Source organism: Trachemys scripta, chromosome 7 (assembly GCF_013100865.1).
Source record: "Trachemys scripta elegans isolate TJP31775 chromosome 7, CAS_Tse_1.0, whole genome shotgun sequence".
NCBI lineage: Eukaryota > Metazoa > Chordata > Testudines > Emydidae > Trachemys > Trachemys scripta.
Window position 1 is genome coordinate 114725123 of NC_048304.1, and position 19502 is coordinate 114744624.

At 45.2% G+C, this 19502-nt stretch overlaps 1 protein-coding gene across 25 annotated transcripts in view; it reads left to right on the forward strand.

The window, feature by feature from the left end:
- The window catches only part of ABLIM1 (actin binding LIM protein 1), a 325251-nt gene that overhangs the window by 190208 nt on the left and 115541 nt on the right, over window positions 1–19502 (forward strand). For all 25 annotated transcript variants that reach the window (XM_034776055.1, XM_034776057.1, XM_034776059.1 and 22 more), the window contains 2 exons: window positions 17014–17140; window positions 18568–18661. In XM_034776055.1, the coding sequence (XP_034631946.1) occupies window positions 17014–17140; window positions 18568–18661 (221 nt within the window). The remainder of the gene's footprint in view (window positions 1–17013; window positions 17141–18567; window positions 18662–19502) is intronic.

The window sequence follows — 19502 nt, forward strand, 5'->3', positions numbered from 1 at the left end:
GCGTCTCGTCTAGATGCGATAAATCGATCCCCGAACGCGCTCCCCGTCGACTCCGGAACTCCACCAGAGCGAGAGGCGGAAGCGGAGTTGATGAGGGAGCCGCGGCCGTCGATCCCGCGCCGTGAGGACAGGAGGTACGTCGATCTAAGATACGTCGATCTAAGATACGTCGACTTCAGCTACGCTATTCTCGTAGCTGAAGTTGCGTATCTTAGATCGATTTCCCTCCTTCCCCCTCCCCCAGTGTAGACCAGCCCTTAGTTAACGATGTCTCTTCCAAACCCACAGGTAACATTGTGTGTGTACAGAGAGAGGATAGAGCTTGGGATCTGTTGGATTTTTAACAAGGGGCACCAGTCAATCCTATATATTCCTCTTTAACTTACCACAGCATCAGGTCACTGACTTATCCTTGTAATGTCCTCGTAACCCTGTAGCCTTCCGTGGCTGTGCATGTTAGGAATGTAGTGAATCTGAAACTTCACCTCCCTTTTCACATTAAACCAATTCATGTGCATTAATGAGCTGACACAGAGTTCATACACAACTTCCTTTCTGGCAAGAGCCAGCATGCTCTGGACTACTAATTCTGGCAGAAGTTTTATTAGATCACTCTGGTGATCATCAGGTTAATCTATCTAAATGATTTTGGTGAGCTACACCTATGATTCTAATTGTACCTTAATCTAGGGGGATTTGCAGTACACTTCCTAGTCTTAGAAGCATTTGCACCATGTGAATTCTTTAATTAATTTTATTCTTTTGGTAACCTGCTTTCTGGTCCTTCCCTCCTGGCAATGATAGAGCTGAGGACTAGGAATCTGGATTTCAGGGTTTGGTTCCCAGCACTGCTGTGTCGTAACTATGGACATATCAATTGATTAGCCTCCGTTTACCCAGCTGCTAAATGGGTAACATGAGTCCTAACTCTCAGAGCTGTTGTGAAGGTTAATTTAATCACTGTTTATAAAATGATTGAGATTCTGCAATGAGAGATGCTATGGAAGTGTACAATATTGTTAGAATTCTAACTCCTATGCACCAGGAAGCAGCGTAGCATTCTAATCGAGTGTAAGAGTCCTTACAGCTAGAACTAGTCAGAAACTTTTCAATGGAACAGTTTTCCATTGGAAAATGCTGCTTTGCTGAAATCTAAACGTTTCTTGGCAATGTGGTGATTCTGATGGCATTTTCGACCGAAATTTTTTCCAAATGATTGAAAATTGAAATAGTATTTTGTTCTCTCTCATTTCACTTAGAACTTCATATTTTGGCATCATGTTAATGTGTTTGGACTGGATGTTAATATACTAGTAAAGATCTATAATATTTTACATTTACATATATTTAATATATTTATCATATTATAATATTTTGACATTACAAAACTAGCGTTTTCAATAAGGTTGTTTAAATGTGTCTGAATCAAAATGTTACAGAATTTCTATTCCACAAAACGTTTTGAGATTTTGACTCTTGATCTTGATTTGGGATAAAAACAAATTTTGAACTCTCAGAATTCTGTTTTCCAACCAGCTTTATCTCCAACAGTGTCATGCCGGGCTCAAGTGACACATCTGCCTGCTCAATCTCTTGGTGTTTCCTACTGTTCTGTATTTTCATCCCTGTCTCGAACAGGCTGTCCCTAGGATGGCATTTTGTAGACAGAGCTCTGCCTTTGATCCTAGTCGGCCTCTAGTATGCAGGCTGTGCAGTTGTCCCCAGGGCTGGCTCTAGGCACCAGCAAAACAAGCTGGTGCTTGGGGTGGCACATTTTTAGGGGCGGCATTCTGGCGCGGGCCATGCTGCCCCTAAAAATGTGCCCCGGCCGCCCTAACTCACCTCCGCTGCTGCCGCTCGCGCGCTGCTGCTTCCCCTCCTTCCCAGGCTCTTAAACCCGAGGGGGGGGGAGATCCCGAGCAGCCGCGGCACGCGAAACAGCTGATTTGCGCGCCGCGGCCGCTCGGGATCTCCCAGGTTTGAGAGCCTGGGAGGGAGGGGGAGACCCCGAGTGGCCGCGGTGCACGCGCTGCTTCTCCCTCTCCCTCCCTCCCTCCTAGGCTTGAGAGCCTGGGGGGAGGAGGCAGGGCTGGGGATTTGGGGAAGGGGCGGAGTTGAGGTGAGGCTGGGGGTGGGGTAAGAAAAAACGGGGGAGCGGGGGTGGGGGGAAGGGCAGCCAAAATTGTTTTTGCTTGGCGCGGCAAAAATCCTAGAGCCGGCCCTGGTTGTCCCTACTACTTCCGGTGAGCTAACCCCAAGTTATGAAAGCACTTTGCTAAGCCTTGCTCCTTTTTATTTGTGTCTTGCCATTTCCAGGGGGAATCGTAGGATGTAGCTCGTCTTCCTTTGAAAGGCTGTGTGGCGCTCATAGCTGATATTGAGGAATAACTCAACAGTGTGGGGTTGCGACCATTTTGCCCTTCCCATATTACTAAATGACCGGAGCATTCTGACCCAATCCCGGGCAGATGGGAAGGGGGCCTGGGAATGATCTAGAATCAGTCATGGTTGAGAAAAGGTTGAGAACTACTGACTGCTGCCATAGAGGAAAGGCAGTGACCCCACGGACAGCTCCTTCACATCAGCCTGGATGCTAGTGTTCCAAGGTAGATAATGTGGGGTGGAGCAAAGATTGATTGCTCAGTCGTTATTTGGCATTTTCTCCCCCTCCACTTGTCCAGCACTTCAGTAAACACAGGCTACAAGGTGGGGTCTGGATCAAAGCCTTTCTCTCCACAGGTACAAGCTTAGTTTGGAAGCTGTCTGTGGCTTCCATCAAATGTTAAGTTCTTCCCCCTATGGCTCTAAATTGAAACCACCATTTATTAAATTGAATTGCTTTTCCTGGGTGCTTTGTATGTAAAGAGGCAGTTACTAAATGAGGATAGTTAGAAAAATAAGCATACGTGTATATTTACAACATATGTACCGCATACCCTGTATATGCATAATGGTAGTGACAATGGCTTCATTGGCCAGGAATGCCTTTTAGTCTGTGTGCATTAGGCATGGCACAGGCAGTCCTTCCTTGCTGATGTGGGTCTTCTCACTGCTATCCAGACCAGATCTCCATATTCTGAACATAAGGCTATCCTTGAAAACCACTTGACAGTTTCCTCAGGTGCAAAATCAGGGCTGATAGGCAGGAGGAACACGTTGCATCAGTGCTCTGCAGACTGCTTTTGCTTTCTTTTCGCTTCCAGGTCTAAGCCGTGGCATTGATGTTGATCTGCAAAGCCCTGTATGTCACCCTTTGGATAGTGCCTCTCTCCCTATCTATCACCAGCGCATTTGAGGGCACGTGATGTGCTTTTGCTAGCAGTTCTAGATTTGTACATAGGGGGGTTTCTGGCAGGGGGTTGGTCTGACAGAGCCAGTTTGTTAATCTTCAAGACACAGTGCAAAGCTGAGATGTTCACGTAGGCTTTTGGCAGAGGGGTGTATCTGTTTACTGGAGTCCGTCTTTTTAGCTAATATTCAGACTTGGTTTTAGTATATGTTAATGGGCCCAGAAACAATTGTGAATAGTGCATAAAAATGGTAGTCTGCATATTCCTAATTCTTTGATGTTAATGTAACCCTGCTCTGAGCCCTTTAATCAAACAAGTAACACATATTTGCTCTTACTACAGTGGCATTATTCAAAGTACCAGTCAAAAGAATATTACTCCTGGGGGAATTCTGTGCCAAAAAATTAAAAATTCTGCACACAATATTTTAAAATTCTGCAACATTCTGCATATTTTATTTGTCAAAATAACACAATATAATCTCACCAGTTTCAATTATTTTTGGTCATTTATTTCAAAATACCTGTCAGCAAGTATGTCTGTAACAATACAGACAACAAAAAAGTTTGAGGAAATGTTTTTTGACAAATAGATTTCTTACTAGGCATATTAATATAGAACTCTGAGTAATAATTCATTTAAACTACAATACAGAACCGTATTTTCCGGACCTCCTCAGAAGCAGTGCAAAGGCTCAGGGGAGTCAGTGATAACGGAGGAGCTGAGGGAGAGGGAAGTAAATTGCTCAGAAGGTACCTGGGTGTGAACTTGGAGGGTTGTTGGTTATGGGAGGGAAAAGTATGAAACAGGTATTTTGGGGGGTTGGGGAGGGATTGTTAGGGAGCTTCCCCTGTGCAGACACTGGCTGACCCCTAGCCTCTCCCATTCAGTTAGGCACAGCTGCCCCTGTCCCCAGGGGTTCCTATACCCCCATGTGTCCTTGCACCCCCTTTCCACATGTGCAGTTCCAGGAAAAGGTTCCCCTGAGATGAGTGTGGCAGTTCTGGGAACATTGGAAGCTCGGCTGTCACATTCAGGAAAAGTATGTCAGGAACCCAAGGTCTCTCCAGGGGCATGTGGGAAAGATAATTAGTTGTTCCAGGCATGGCATAATGTAGGTCTTGGATTGCTGGTGTTATCAGGATTAGAAAGCCTGTTTCTCGTTGCTGCTGCTGGAGATTAGACCTGTTTGGGTTAGTGTTCTCCAAACACAACAATGAAAGTTTACTCAAGATAGTCTTCAGAAGTGGTAACACAGAGGTTGCTGTGCTGGGGGTAGGTGTTAGACAGAGGGGCTAGTTTGCAGTGTTTGCAACTTGTTCAGAAACAGGAACCTGTGTGAATGAGTCGATATGATCAGAAAGGATGATATAGTGCAGCATCGTACTAGTGGCTTTGTCAGTACCTGCTGCTGGCTTCTGTATCATCTCTAACTGGCCAAGGAGACCAATGGCCACTGTAGATACTCAGTGGGGAAGATTCTGGTCCTGATCCTATGTGTGCTGAGTGCCTCTTCTGAGATGCTGTGTCCCCTCAATCCTAAGGATCTTGTGGCTTTAGGTCAATGAATACCTAATGCTCAGTTAAAACTGAAATTGGTTCTGCCACCCAGATTCTAATGCACCTTTGTGCAAAACTAAATAGGTATGTGGGTGTCAATTAAGGACAGAGAATCAGGCTTAAGTTAGGAATCTCTCCTTCCTTTGGTCTCTTTAACAGCCCCAATTTTCATATTATTTCAAGGTGTAACAGCTCCCCAGAGGATGTTCAGGTAAAAGTTTTTGTTCCCACAGGAACTGAACCAGCAGCTGTTTTATGCTGAGGCTTTACGTGTTGTCCCATTTACTGGGTATGTCAGAGCTGTATAGCTTGTGGCTGTTTTCAGATTTCTCCCACCTTACTTGCACTGAATGGTCTCCGACTCCACAAGCAGGTCCATGAAATCAGATGGGCTTTCGGAGCAGGATATTAGCAGAATCTGGCCCAGTGTTTGCTGTATCCCAGGCCATGAGCTGCTGCAACCAACGAAGCATTGCCTCCTCCCATAGCTTCAAGAAACCCCATATTTTTGTTCCATGGACTAGCAGGCCTGGGAGTGCTGTAGAAGCTGAGATGGCTGAGTGATCAGAGTGACAAGGGGGTGAAGTAGTATCTTTTATTGGACCATCTTCTCTTGGTGAAAGAGATGCACTTTCAAACTACACAAAGCTGACCTGAAGAATAGCTCTGTGTAGCTTGAAAGCTTGTCTTCTTTCACCAACAAAAGTTGGTCCAATAAAAGATATTACCTCCCCTACCTTGTCTCTCTAATATCCTGGGACCAACACCGCTCCAACAACACTGCAAACAGTGGCTGAATGATGGCAGCTAAGATATGGGAGATGTTTACAGCTATACAGTTTGTCCTGCAAATCCACCATGCTATTCAACTAGTGGCATTACTTACTAAGAAATCCTACAGCATGCTAGATTCAATTCAGAGTGCAACTGCGACGAGAACCACCTATGCTTGGTCTATGCTACAGAGCAGTGACAGCTCCAGCTGTTTATCCCCAGGATAGAAGGGCTTCAACTGTGAGTCCTGCTTGGGGCTGACAGCTTGGATGGTTGGCCTTGGGGCAGGGGTGGGGGTCCAGCTGTCAGTGTCCCACAATGCCTCACACAATTAAATAGGTGGAAGTGCCCCTGGTGCGGTCACGCACCACCGACAGAGGGGGATATGAACAACGGCAGTAATTATGACAGTGGCTGTATGTTGACCTAACTTAGGTCAACTTAATTTTGTAGTGTAGACAATGCCCTAGGATCTGGAGAACTGATTTTGCATGCGGTGTATTGGCCAAGCCAAGTAAAGCAGGGTCTAACTCTCAAATCTTTAGCATTCTGTCTGTTTCACAATAACTTTTGAGCATCACATCTGATCAATTCCAGAATATCAGCGAAAGTTCTAGGCGTTAATGGCCCAAACCCTGTTGATTTTTGGGAAAATTGGAAGAACCAAAAGGGGGAAATGGGAGAGACAAAAAGCCCCTGGCATCTGGTTAGCACCTCTGTTGGTGGCTATAGACCAAAGAACTGGTTGATGGCAGCCATTAACAGCTTCCAACATAACAATACTCCCTATCTCAGCTCTTCCCAGTCTCCAAATAGCTAGAGTTTTAAAATGGTGGCAACCTGAAAGAGAAAGGAAAGAAAGAAAAACGTTTGTGGGGGTGGGGGTTGACGGGGGGAGGGATGGGAGCACACGCAGAACCCTGGGCATAGGGAAAAGAATAAACACATACCCCCTGGCATGAACAGAATGGGGAGAAAGAGGTAATACACAGACCCTGGCAGGTGAAGAATGAGGGACCCTGGTATTGGAGGGGAAACTGGGGTGCACAAAGCCTCTGGCATGAGAAGAATGGGGACACACACAGAACCTCTGGCAGGAGGAGAAGAGGAGAAGGGGATACACAGACCCCTGGGGGGAAGGGAATGAGGCATTCTTATATGTGGAAAAAGAGGGGCATTGGGATAAAGGGGGAATGAGGGAGTGCACACCGCCCCGGTATAGGGGGAGGGGGCTATATGGAGTTTTGGTGGGAGTCCCTGAAGTAGAAGGGGATGGGAGGGTGTCACACAAGGAGAATGAGTGGGGGATGGAGGGATGCAAGGAGCCCATGGGGCGTGCAATGCACTCAGTCTATAGAAGCAAAAAAATGTGTGCAATCTTTAGTCCTAAACTCAACGTCTTTTCTCCACTTTATGTTTTACAATGCCAGCATCACAAGGTTACTGTACCACTGAAACACAGGGCAAGTGTGGGGTCTAAAATCTGGATCACAGTTTAGCATCTGTACTAAGCTGGAGAAAATGCTGAATGATTTCAGGTGGCTAAATATTTTGACAACTCCCAGAGCTATTTTCAGACAGAAGAGGATCCTGGCCACCTAGAATGTTCTGCATGGTTGAAGACCTGGTAAATATTCAACCCTTCACTTCTGGAGAGCTGGCTTCCTGTGTCAGTGTCTCTACTGGCTGGAGAAAAGCAAAGAGCACCATTCTCTGAGCACCATTCTCTCACTGCCTGTCGGGAACACACAGAACTCATCAGAAGAAACAGAGGAGACTCCAGCTGGGTGACATGGCTGGGGATTATTACAGACTGCAGAGTAAGTGATTATGCTTGGCGAAGAACAGCTTGTTTCCCAGGCAGCTAAAAGGGAAGCTGGAATCCTGTGCAGCCAAACAAAGCTTTTGCTTTCATGAAGAGCCCTTCATAATCGAGGCATCACGAAGCACTGACTAGTGAGTCACTGAAGATAAAGATAGTGTAGTGCCTGCACAGGCAAATGTGTCAGCCATCATGTGCTCACAGTAGCTCGTAATCAGTGGTGACCGAACCATTTGTGATGGCCATGGTTCCAAAGTGCAAGCTGCAGTCTGAGGCTTTCCAAGTTCTTCTGGGACCTCCAGTGAATGAAAGTGAAGATCAACTAAGAAAAGCATTTAATGGAGGCCGACCGTCCTTGGATAGATGGTCTGGACTCAGCCAGATCCATTTTGACCAAGACACAGCTAGGAAACTTGCCACAGTGAGAAGCATTTTGATTCTCTTTTTGAGAAAAGGCTGCTTTGATTCACTGGCTGTTTATCACTCAGAACAGCTCGATCAACTGGGACTTTGTGGATGCTGCCGTGGAGAAAAAATAAACATCTTTTCATATCCCTCATAGCCCTTGCAGAAGAGTCCAGAATTCTTTACTCCACTTACCTGACAGCTTCCAAGTCTCCCTCTCTCGCCTATTTACATCAAGCCTTTTTGCTTTCTCTGCAGAGAATCTACTGTTAGTGGGAGGTGCTGACAATGACTAGATGGACTGAGGCTGATTTGTTAGATTGATTGCAGTGGGAGTTTTGCAAGCAGTAATACTAAGGAGTGAAAGACTAGGCTGCATGTGTATCAGTAGGGAATGAGATGTGGTGCTGGGAGAAGTAGATGTTAAGGTGACAATACAAGAGCTGGAAAGTCTCTGATGAAAATAGAAGATAAATGGATGGGGGTCTATAAAATGGAACAGTGAGTGTATAGGGAGTGATGCTTATGATAAATGTCTGGTGTGGTCAACTGGAATAGACTGGATTTGATAAAAAGTTATCAGGCCTCAAAGCACCGTTGCTTTTTTCTTAACCTTCCCAACTGGCGTGATTAGAGAAAAACTCCTACAGTCCAATGGAGTGTATTTGTATACATGTGTTTGCACTCCAACTAAAATACTCAATAGAATTTAAAGGGAATCTGTCCACTTGAAATCTAATCAGTTACATGAAGTTCCTTTCGGCTATTACACCTGCCCATGAGATCTCATCCCAATTTGATGACTTTACTGTCATGTTTCCCTATTACTTTTCATATTTTTCCTTTCCCTGTTGTTACTATGTGAAAAACCCACCCAATCAGGGAAAACTAACCCGCTACGCTGGGGAAATGATGAAAATAATTGTCTGCAAAGTGCTGTCAAATGAACCAAGTAAACAAACTGGAAAAAAGAATATTTGTTACCCCTGTTGGCTAAAGTAATCTGAGGCGATACTTATAATGATAGATCAAAATTGTTCAGACAACGTGATCTTTAACTCAGTGGAGTCCCTTTTACATTTTAAAGAAATATTAACCAGTTTATTAACAAGACAGGTTATCATTAAGTTCACATCGATTTTTGTGTTAAAAGTCAATGCTACCAGGCTGCATCATTTATGATTTGTTTCCATATTTAATCTGTTAAAAGGACCTTATCAAGGTATTTTTTATAATTTTTTTAATTGCTTTTTTTCCCCCCAACTTGCCATTCACAATTCTCTTTGAAGCTGATCCCAGTTTTCATCAGGAAATTCAGCTCCCTCCATTGTGTGCACACTGCTTTTTATTGTAAGATTGCTCAGGAATGCAGGGCTGCTGGCATGGATTTGTTTTGCTTTTAGTGAAAAGGGAACTGGCACCTTTTGTTCTGACGTGGGTGGGCAGATCTGATTGCAAGATCGATGCCTTCATCACTAAACTTGGACCCAAATCAAAATCCTACATCAAAAAATCCTGAGTTTTGGTGGGAAGGGTCAGATCCATATCCTGCTCTGAACTTTTGCAGCTCAGCCTCTCTTAAAAATAAACAAACGGTTTTATTATTCTGGTAGTTCCCAAAGGCGTCAGTACCATACAGATGAATAATAATTGGTACTTGGCAAACAGGTAGAGGTTGGTCACATTTTCAACCTTTCGCAATGGTATCCCATGTGAGTTCAATAAACATGCAAAGTCCTAATGAAATTCTTGCATTTTTAAAACCAGAAGAAGTTGTTAGGCATTGCCTTATTCTGTGGTTAATTGTTTATCTGGAAGATTCCTATCACGGTGCTTTGCCAGCTTTCAGGAATAAGAAAGCAAAAGTGATCAACCTTCAAGTGCCCCAGGAGTCCTGTTGGGAGTACAGTAACTCCTCGCTTAATGTTGTAGTTATGTTCCTGAAAAATGTGACTTTAAGCAAAACAATGTTAAGCGAATCCAATTTCCCCATAAGAATTAATGTAAATAGTGGGGGTTAGGTTCCAGGGAATTTTTTTTCGCCAGACAAAATCTATCTATCTATCTATCTATCTATCTACACACACACACACACACACACACTATAAATTTTAAACACACAAGTTAATACTGTACACAGCAATGATGATTGTGAAGCTTGGTTGAGATGGTGAAGTTAGAGAGTGGAAGAGGGTGGGATATTTCCCAGGGAATGCCTTACTGCTAAATGATGAACTAGCATTCGGCTGAGCCCCCAGGGGTTAACACATTGTTAATGTAGCCTCACACTCTACAAGGCAGCATGAATGGAGGGAGGGGAGACAGCATTACAGACAGAGAGACACACCCTGTGTGTGGGAGAGAGAGAGAGATGTGCATTGCCCCTTTAAATACGCTGACACTATATTCTAAGTACATGGCCTTTAAAAAGATCAGGAAGTTGAGACACCAGCAGCGGCCAGCTTTCTCCGTCCTGAGCCCTGTTGTCTCCCCCCGCTCTATAAGGAGAAGGGGTAAGCGGGGGGCAGGAGTAGAGGGGAGGGGGACACCCTGACGTTAGTTTCCCCCCTCCCCTGCACAGCAAGCAGGAGGCTCCAGGGAGCAGCTCCAAGACAGAGGGCAGGATCAGCACAAGGCAGTGGAGGGAGGGACAGCTGAACTGTGGGCAGTTGGTAGCCTGCTGGGCAGCTGCTGCACAGGGAACTTAGGGGAGCGGGTAGCTGATGGGGGTGCTGCTGGTCCACCCTGGTTCCTAGCCCCTACCAGCTAGCTCCAACGGGCTGCTCTTCCTGCAAGCAGTGGATAAAGCAGGCGGCTGCCAAACAACGTTATAAGGGAGCATTGCAGAACTTTAAACAAGCGTGTTCCCTAATTGATCAGCAACGAAACAACGTTAACCGGGATGACTTTCAGTGAGGAGTTACTGTATCAGTACTTTACCTGGGTGTATGAGAGCCATGTGAAAATAGTCAACTCTGCAATATGATTTCAGTGCTGCTATTTACTGCTACTCATCTTAGACCTGATTCAGCATAATCTTTAAGCACATGTAATTTTAAACAGCGAGCGAAGATTCCAATGAAGACTGTTTGCTTCCTTTATTTAATTTTTTTTAAAGTAAAAATGCACACTCTGATTTATGTTCCCCCATGCTGGTGCAGAAGGGTGACAGTTGCATGTCTCTCTACCAGCTGATGCCTTGGCACCTGACTGGGGCATGGATTCCCTTGGGATCTCCACAGTAGGGGAGCTTCAAACTCCAACCCTTGGGGCACTCCGCTTGATACCGGCTGCCAACTAGTCATGGAACCATTGTCCATTCATCAAGCCCATACTTCTTTAACTTGCTGGCAAGGAGACTGTATCAAAAACTTTGCTAAAGTCAAGGAATAACACATCCACTGCTTTCCCCTCATCCACAGAGCCAGTTATCTCGTCATAGAAGGCAGTTAGGTTAGTCAGGCATGACTTGCCCTTGGTGAATCCATGCTGACTGCTCCTGGTCACTTTCCTCTCCTTTAAGTGCTTCAGAATTGATTCCTTGAGGACCTGCTCCATGATTTTTCCAGGGACTGAGGTGAGGCTGACTGGCCTGTAGTTCCCTGAATCCTCCTCCTTCCCTTTTTAAAGATGAGCACTACATTAGCCTTTTTCCAGTCATCCGGGACCTCCCCCGATCGCCATGAGTTTTCAAAGATAATGGCCAATGGCTCTGCAATCACATCAGCCAACTCCTTTAGCACCCTCAGATGCAGCGCATCCGGCCCCATGGACTTGTGCTCGTCCAGCTTTTGTAAATAGTCCTGAACCACTTCTTTCTCCACAGAGGGCTGGTCACCTCCTCCCCATGCTGTGCTGCCCAGAGCAGTAGCCTGGGAGCTGACCTTGTTCGTGAAGACAGAGGCAAAAAAAGCATTGAGTACAATAGTTTTTTCCACATCCTCTGTCACTAGGTTTCCTCCCTCATTCACTAAGGGGCCCACACTTTCCTTGACACTTCTTGTTACTCTTAACATCCCTTGCTAGCTGCAACTCCAAGTGTGATTTGGCCTTCCTGATTTTGTTCCAGCATGCCTGGGCAATATCTTTATACTCCTCCCTGGTCATTTGTCCAATCTTCCACTTCTTGTAAACTTCTTTTTTGTTTTTGAGATCAGCAAGGATTTCACTGTTAAGCCAAGCTGATCGCCTGCCATATTTACTATTCTTTCTACACATCCGGATGGTTTGTTCCTGCAACCTCAATAAGGATTCTTTAAAATACAGCCTGCTCTCCTGGACTCCTTTCCCCTTCATGTTATTCTCCCAGGGGATCCTGCCCATCAGTTCCCTGAGGGAGTCAAATCTGCCTTTTTGAAGTCCAGGGTCCGTATTCTGCTGTTCTCCTTTCTTCCTTGTGTCAGGATCCTGAACTCGACCATCTCATGGTCACTGCCTCCCAGGTTCCCATCCACTTTTGCTTCCCTACTAATTCTTTCCTGTTTGTGAGCATCAGGTCAAGAAGAGCTCTGCTCCTAAAAAATTAAAATAAAATAAGATTAATGGAGATATCTCCATCTCCTAGAACTGAAAGGGACCTTGAAAGGTCATTGAGTCCAGCCCCCTGCCTTCACTAGGAGGACCAAGTACTGATTTTGCCCCAGATTCCTAAGTGGCCCCCTCAAGGGTTGAACTCCTATCCCTTGGTTTAGCAGGCCAATGCTCAAACCACTGAGCTATCCCTTCCCCCTCATTGGTTCCTTCAGCACTTGCACTAGGAAATTGTTCCCTACATTTCCTGGATTGTCTATGCACTGCTGTATTGCTCTCCCAGCAGATATCGGGGGGATTGAAGTCCCCCATGAGAACCAGGGCCTGTGATCTAGTAACTTCTGTTAGTTGCTGGAAGAAAGCCTCGTCCCCCTGATCTGGTGGTCTATAGCAGACTCCCACCACGACATCACCCTTGTTGCTCACACTTCTAAACTTAATCCAGAGACCCTCAGGTTTTTCTGCAGTTTCATACCGGAGCTCTGAGCAGTCATATTCTCATAATCTCTCGGTGCAGACTCCCCGGGGGCGAGGTGAATAGTACATTCAGGGGTGCTTCCCCCCACAAGGCCTCTGCCAGTTGGTATGGTGGCAGAAGCCAGAGCAGAACTGGGTGACCTCTTTGTGAGGTCTACGGGAGATATGGGTATACTCACTGGCCGATTTCTGGGAAGGCAATCCGAACAGCCTTGGGTGAAGTTTGTATGCAGCATGCTCATGGTTAATGCAGCAGTATCAGCTCAGAGCCCATCACGCTGGAGTGCTGCATGTGATGTGAGCAAGCTGTGGGAAAGCTATGCTGCCATTGGTCAAGGCGGGGGAAAGAGGAAAAACCCACTGCTTAATTTAGACAGTGACAAATGAGTTGCTGTGCAGGATGCCTCACTCTTTGTCAGATGTGGGGAGTGATGCAGAAGCTGCAAAGGCAAATGTATTTTCTGTCCAGATCTTCACAAGCGGAGCATCGTGGATGGCAGCTCATCTGTCATTACTATCCCAACGTACAGCTTCATAGGGCTCTCTAACGAGGCCGTACACGGTGCTTGGGGGATGAAGATCTTAACGATGTGTCACTTTAAAATGTAATCCCTCCCCCCCACTGCCCTCATTCAGGCAGACATTCATGGTATGTTTCAACAGCCCTTTTTCTCATACTTGCTTTAGCTCTCTGGACACTTCAGATGCGGCATTGTTATGGACTATAAATGTTATGGAGAGTAAATATGTAGGGGCGTCTCTTTAGTCTGAGCTGGCCTAGTCAGAGCGCATGAAAGAGACGAGGTGTGTTGGAATAGGACCCCTTTGTTAGGGGGTGCAGTGTATGGGAGCTTTCGGAAACCCCTGCATTTTCTACCACTCTGCAGAAGATGCAAACATCTGGCAAGCCACGCTGAGAATGAAGTGATGTATTTAGCTTGTGTTGTGCAGAGAGAGGGTGACACTGATCACTCCTGCCCAAAGCCTGAGTAATTGGACTTGTGTGGGGCGCTAAGAGGGGAATGGAATTGCAACTCCTCAACCCTGTGGGGCTGCAGTGTAACCTTTCCACAGCCACTACTGGGTGTTGGTGCCACTGAATCCACATAGAATCATAGAATCATAGAATATCAGAGTTGGAAGGGACCTCAAGAGGTCATCTAGTCCAACCCCCTGCTCAAAGCAGGACCAATTCCCAGCTAAATCATCCCAGCCAGGGCTTTGTCAAGCCGGGCCTTAAAAACCTCCAAGGAAGGAGACTCCACCACCTCCCTAGGTAACGCATTCCAGTGTTTCACCACCCTCCTAGTGAAATAGTTTTTCCTGATATCCAACCTGGACCTCCCCCACTGCAACTTGAGACCATTGCTCCTTGTTCTGTCATCTGCCACCACTGAGAACAGCCGAGCTCCATCCTCTTTGGAACCCCCCTTCAGGTAGTTGAAGGCTGCTATCAAATCCCCCCTCATTCTTCTCTTCTGGAGACTAAACAATCCCAGTTCTCTCAGCCTCTCCACATAATCATGGACCCTGCAGCCTCAATGCCACTGTAGCTCTATTACATGCTGGCCTATTTGGGACCAGTGTATAGCCAAGGCTGTGGCCGATCATGCCCCCGTGTGGCTGCGGAGCCCTTGCGTGAACCCCCCACGCTGTTCTGTATTTCACCCAAATTCGTTGCCATACGTTACACGGGCACTAGGAGCGAGTGACGCTTGTTTGTAGAATTTTCGTGAACAAATGGTTTCCTGCCCTTAACCTAGTCTGTATTTATCTCCTTTCTATTCAAGTACTATCTGAGAATTGCCAGCTTTCTATATTTACGACCAGCTGTTTCACCAGAGGAGATAAACGTTTCTGTTAACAGGGCAACTATAGTCTAGTAGGCTGTTAGCTCACTGTGACCTTAGCCAAGTCACTCAACAGCTCTGTGGCATCAGATGAATGGAGCTAATGATGCTCACTCACCTTTATAAAGCACTTTGCGATCTGCAGAGGGAAAGTCCCAGATAAGTATGAAATGCATTTGTTGTTCTTTTATACTGACAACATTAGATTTCAAATGTTTCCGTAATCTGAAGGGGCCTGATCCTGAGCACGGCCAAGCACCTGTAATGCCTATTGTCTTCATTGTGGTCAGAACATCTTGGCGTTTTGCTTAATTGGGCAGAATGGATTTTCTTCTTCTTCTTATAATGATAATAATAATAATAAAAACTTACTGCAAGTCTAGTGCCGTGCTAGGATAGGAACAGAACAGTCTGAGAGTTTTGCCTTATCCAGCCTCCGGAAGGATGAAAAAGCTGGAACTGCTGGTTAAAAATAAGAGGTGATAAGTGAGTGGCATTTGTACATTAAGGCTCAAAAAAGCTGATTCAGGTATATGGGGTGGCGTGTTAAATGGCATAGAGAATTGGAGGGAACAGTTACTGGCCATCAGTTTGTCATTCCCATAGAGTCTTTTCCCGGTTCCACTCCTTACACTTTGTCCTGTGAGGCAAAGTCATCTTGATGTTGCATGTCTCTGCTACACAATGTCAGGAGGCTCAGACATATGTGTTACCATGTAAGCATCTTACACTGGTCCCAAACTCCCCCCACCCCCGTGTCTCTCACTCACTTTCTGGATGGTAACAGTGTACAGCATCTGTTTGGTGCTTTCCTTTGCTTGGACTATTATCCAGAAAGTTAATAGTCCATTTCAGCGACATGGGGCCTGATTCTCCTCTCACTTTTGCCAGCATAACTCTGGAGTAACCTCATTGCAGGCCTGGATTTACACTGGGGTAAAACTACCATTGTCAGAGTTGGTTGGGACTTTTCAGGCATCCTCTATCTATTGAGCTTGCACACTGAAGATCAATGACCTTTTTGAGATGCCTAGAGATCAAGAGTTTAACGGATTGGGTAGATATTCCTTCAGCTGCAGTGATTGGGCTGAACTGTTTTCATGATTCTGTTAATGACACTCATGTTCAACTGCTCGATGTCATTGTGAGGATGTGATATTCAGCTCAGGGTGTTAAGGTATCAAGTTAGAACCCAGCACCCTCCAATACAATTTCCAGCCTCTTTCCTTCCCTGCAGCTTTCCCTGTGTCCATCAGGTTTCTCTCTCATTCTTACTTTTATGAGCCTTCCAGCCCTTCCTCCATCAAAATTGCGCGGGGGGGGGAAGTCTGCAACTCTTCACTGGGCCCCAGCATATCATTTTATTCAAATCTCAGTGCCCACTGGGGTGCCCCTTATAGGGAAAGCTTTGACTGTTTTGGATTTGAATGTAATGGCAACCCTGAGCCAGAGATCTACAACATGATATGAAACACCATGGCATCTCCGAGATAGAGGGCGTTCAGTGCCATTGCCTGGGGCTCTCTTTGCTTGATTCCTGCCATCAAAGGATCTCAATATATCAGTGCTCAGTGTTGACTCCAAACATAGAACTGAAGTTCTCATGTAAATGTCCTTTTTTGTGCATAAGGAATGCCTATGGGAGTTGTTCCTTTCCTTATGTACAAAGGAGGATACGCCCTATTATACTGCAATTATTGCCAAAGCCTTTGTTATGTTATCTAGCTGTAAAATTTTTGTCTTTTACCACTCCTGAATCTTTGAAAGTTTTGCTGCCTACCAAGAACCCATTTAACGTTTAGTGCTTTGCTGCCATCTGGAGGGGGGAAAGTAATGCCTGAGAAGGACGACTACTGAGGAGTGTTTAATTTTAGATTAGAAGTAGCCAGTCCATGCCTACTATATATAGATTTCTTTAAGCAACAGAGACTTTGCTGATGGCAAAAAAACAAATAAGCTGGTGGCTCCTCTTGAAGACATTCTTGTGAGTGAAAGCATATTTTGTTAATTCGTAATAAAATCTGCAGGCTGACTGGGCTGGCGGCAAATCGTCATCAAAGGTGTGACAGTGCCTTCTGTACTATTCTTAGGTATGCTTGTTATGGAGCAGAATGCATCTGTGGTTCCTTGTTCCCGGGCTGGGACCTTGGGGGAGGAGGGGCATGCTGACCCCTATGGGAATGTAGGTGTCTCGCATTGCTTGTAATGACCCCTTCTGGCTAACCTAGGGGTGGTGTTCGTTAAGTAGGTTAATGAAGATTAATAAAGCAACTCACTGACAATGAATGTACGTATTTATTTGCAGATTGTGCTGGCTGTGGAAGAGATATAAAAAATGGCCAAGCGCTACTAGCACTGGATAAGCAGTGGCACCTGGGATGCTTTAAGTGCAAGGCATGTGGCAAGGTCCTGACTGGGGAATACATCAGCAAGTAAGCAGCCTCCTATGTCTTTTCTGTTGCCTGGCATGAAATCCATCCTTACTTTCCAAAAGTACAATGCAGACAAATTCTCCTTTTCTAATCTGTTGGGCATATCACACTTCCAAAAACCTGCTCTGTCGACACATGCTGATCATTCATGGGGTAGACAATGGAGGACGTGGGATGGGGGGCGAGCTATAGACCCCACCCCAAAATTTTAAGAATCTCAATAATAAATAAAGGAGACAACGAGTTTGGAACACGTGGAGCTTTTCTCACTTTATTAAACGTGGACAAATTTAGTCATTGAACAGCTATTATTTTTTTAATTCTCGACCCCCTCAGTAAAAAAAAATGTCTGTGCCCTGTTGCCCATCACCATGTGCACTGAAATCCTCACTCATAGTAGGAGCAGAATATTAGAATTGGGACCCGAGGGGAATTTTTCCCTGTAAGCTTGCTGGAGCAAGTAACGAAAAACAGTGATTTAACAGTAGTTGGTAAAATAAATACTATGAGCAGGAGGGTTGCATGTCTTTTTCTGGTCAAAGAGAGGGGTGTGTGAACACCCCCGTTGTGTTTCCAAGGCACAGCTTTTTCACCATTTTGTCCAGTTATTTTCAAGTTGTGAACTTGAGAAGAAAGGAAGAAACTGCACATCTCTCACTTTGCTAGAACAGAGACCAGACACATTGATGTGATTGACCTGACACTGTGTTTACCTTCCCCAGATTAGGAACTAATGAAGAAGAAAGTTAGGAGCATACCAAAGCAAGGGAGAAAAATCCGAGAGAGAGTGCTTTAGCCGCAAGATGGAGGGAATCTAGCCAGACCCCTTTCAAACATCTAGCGGGGGAGAGAAAATATAGGGACACCACGTATGTGACTGATGCAAACCTTTCATCGCTCGTTTTAGTGGGCACAAATATAAACAGGCTGGCATCTATGACTAATTAAACAAAGGAACTTGTAAGATGGTGCCTGATACCATATAAATTCTTTAAACTGGCTAAGGTGTTTCTAATTCATTCCTCAGTCATGATGCCACTGATGTGTCTGTATTTATACGCTATTAAGATTACCAAGGATTTATTTACTGAAATGGATAGAGGTGCAGCAGGCTCATACATGCGTATGATAGAATATTGACAAAGAGTCGGATCGTCATCTTCTGTAAAGGGGCATAGCTCAGCTGATTTTACACCCATTGACACCAGCAGAGGATTTGTGCTTGAACGTCTCTTCTTTATTCTCTGTGGCAATTTAAATGTTGATCCAAATGGTGCTAACTGAAATGCCTTTTCATTTGAGCTGCAAAATAGCTACTTTTGGTTTCTGCCCCATTCACCTCTTGCTTTCAATAGGCATTTCCACTAGGGACAAGGGAAGAATACAAGCCGCGTTGTAACTTGTATCGTCTGGATATTTTATTTCAGGGATGGTGCCCCTTATTGTGAAAAGGACTACCAGGTTCTCTTTGGGGTCAAATGTGAAGCATGTCACCAGTTCATCACCGGGAAGGTCCTAGAGGTAAGTAATATATAATCTATTGCTTAATAGCTGGGTTTACCCACCAGACTGCAGGGTACACAAAGAATTTGTTGTGTGGGATTTTTGCCATTGACTGCAGAGTTAGCCTGTTGTGCTTTGGAAAAATTCCAGGTCCCGGGGGAAAAAAAATGTGTAGGTGAGAACTGATTGCCCTGGTTTCTGTGAAGATGTCAGTGAGATGATTTTTTTGTATGGTACTGCACAAAGTGGGTGGTGAGTCTATGTCTGGAGCATCCTGGGTAGCTGGGGTGAGGATTAGAAAAAGTACTGAAGGAGACGCATATGGGGATAATAAATGTTCTCTAGTTGACAGCTGTGAAGAGCGGTAGGAACACTAGGTTTCTATTTTTTGGAAGAGAGGAGATTGAGATAAGGTGATAGGCATGATATTGAGAACATGAAAGGGAGGAATATTCTTGAGAGGAAGTTAAATAATTTAGGTATGAGAAGGCACAAACAGAAGCCAGGATTTCCACCCAAACTATCCCTCTCCTGAGTCACGACTATATGAAGGGTAGTATGTCCTCAGCATGCTCCTCAACCAGATCTGGGCGACTCTTGTTAGAGACGCATCCCCTTGCTGCTAGAAGTGTTCTCAGTCTCTCATTGGCAATGATGGTAGCCCTTAGAGTTGTGATCCTTATACTTTGGCACAGAGCTCTCCATATAATTGTAGAGATACTTGGTGATGGAACTCTGCCAAAAATTCAGAGGACCCTCACCAGGGCAGGACACACTACTGTTTAGATATGAGAGGCAAAATTGATTCCTGACTCCATGGATCCATTTAGGAAAATAGATTCCGTGTAAAGAAAGAACT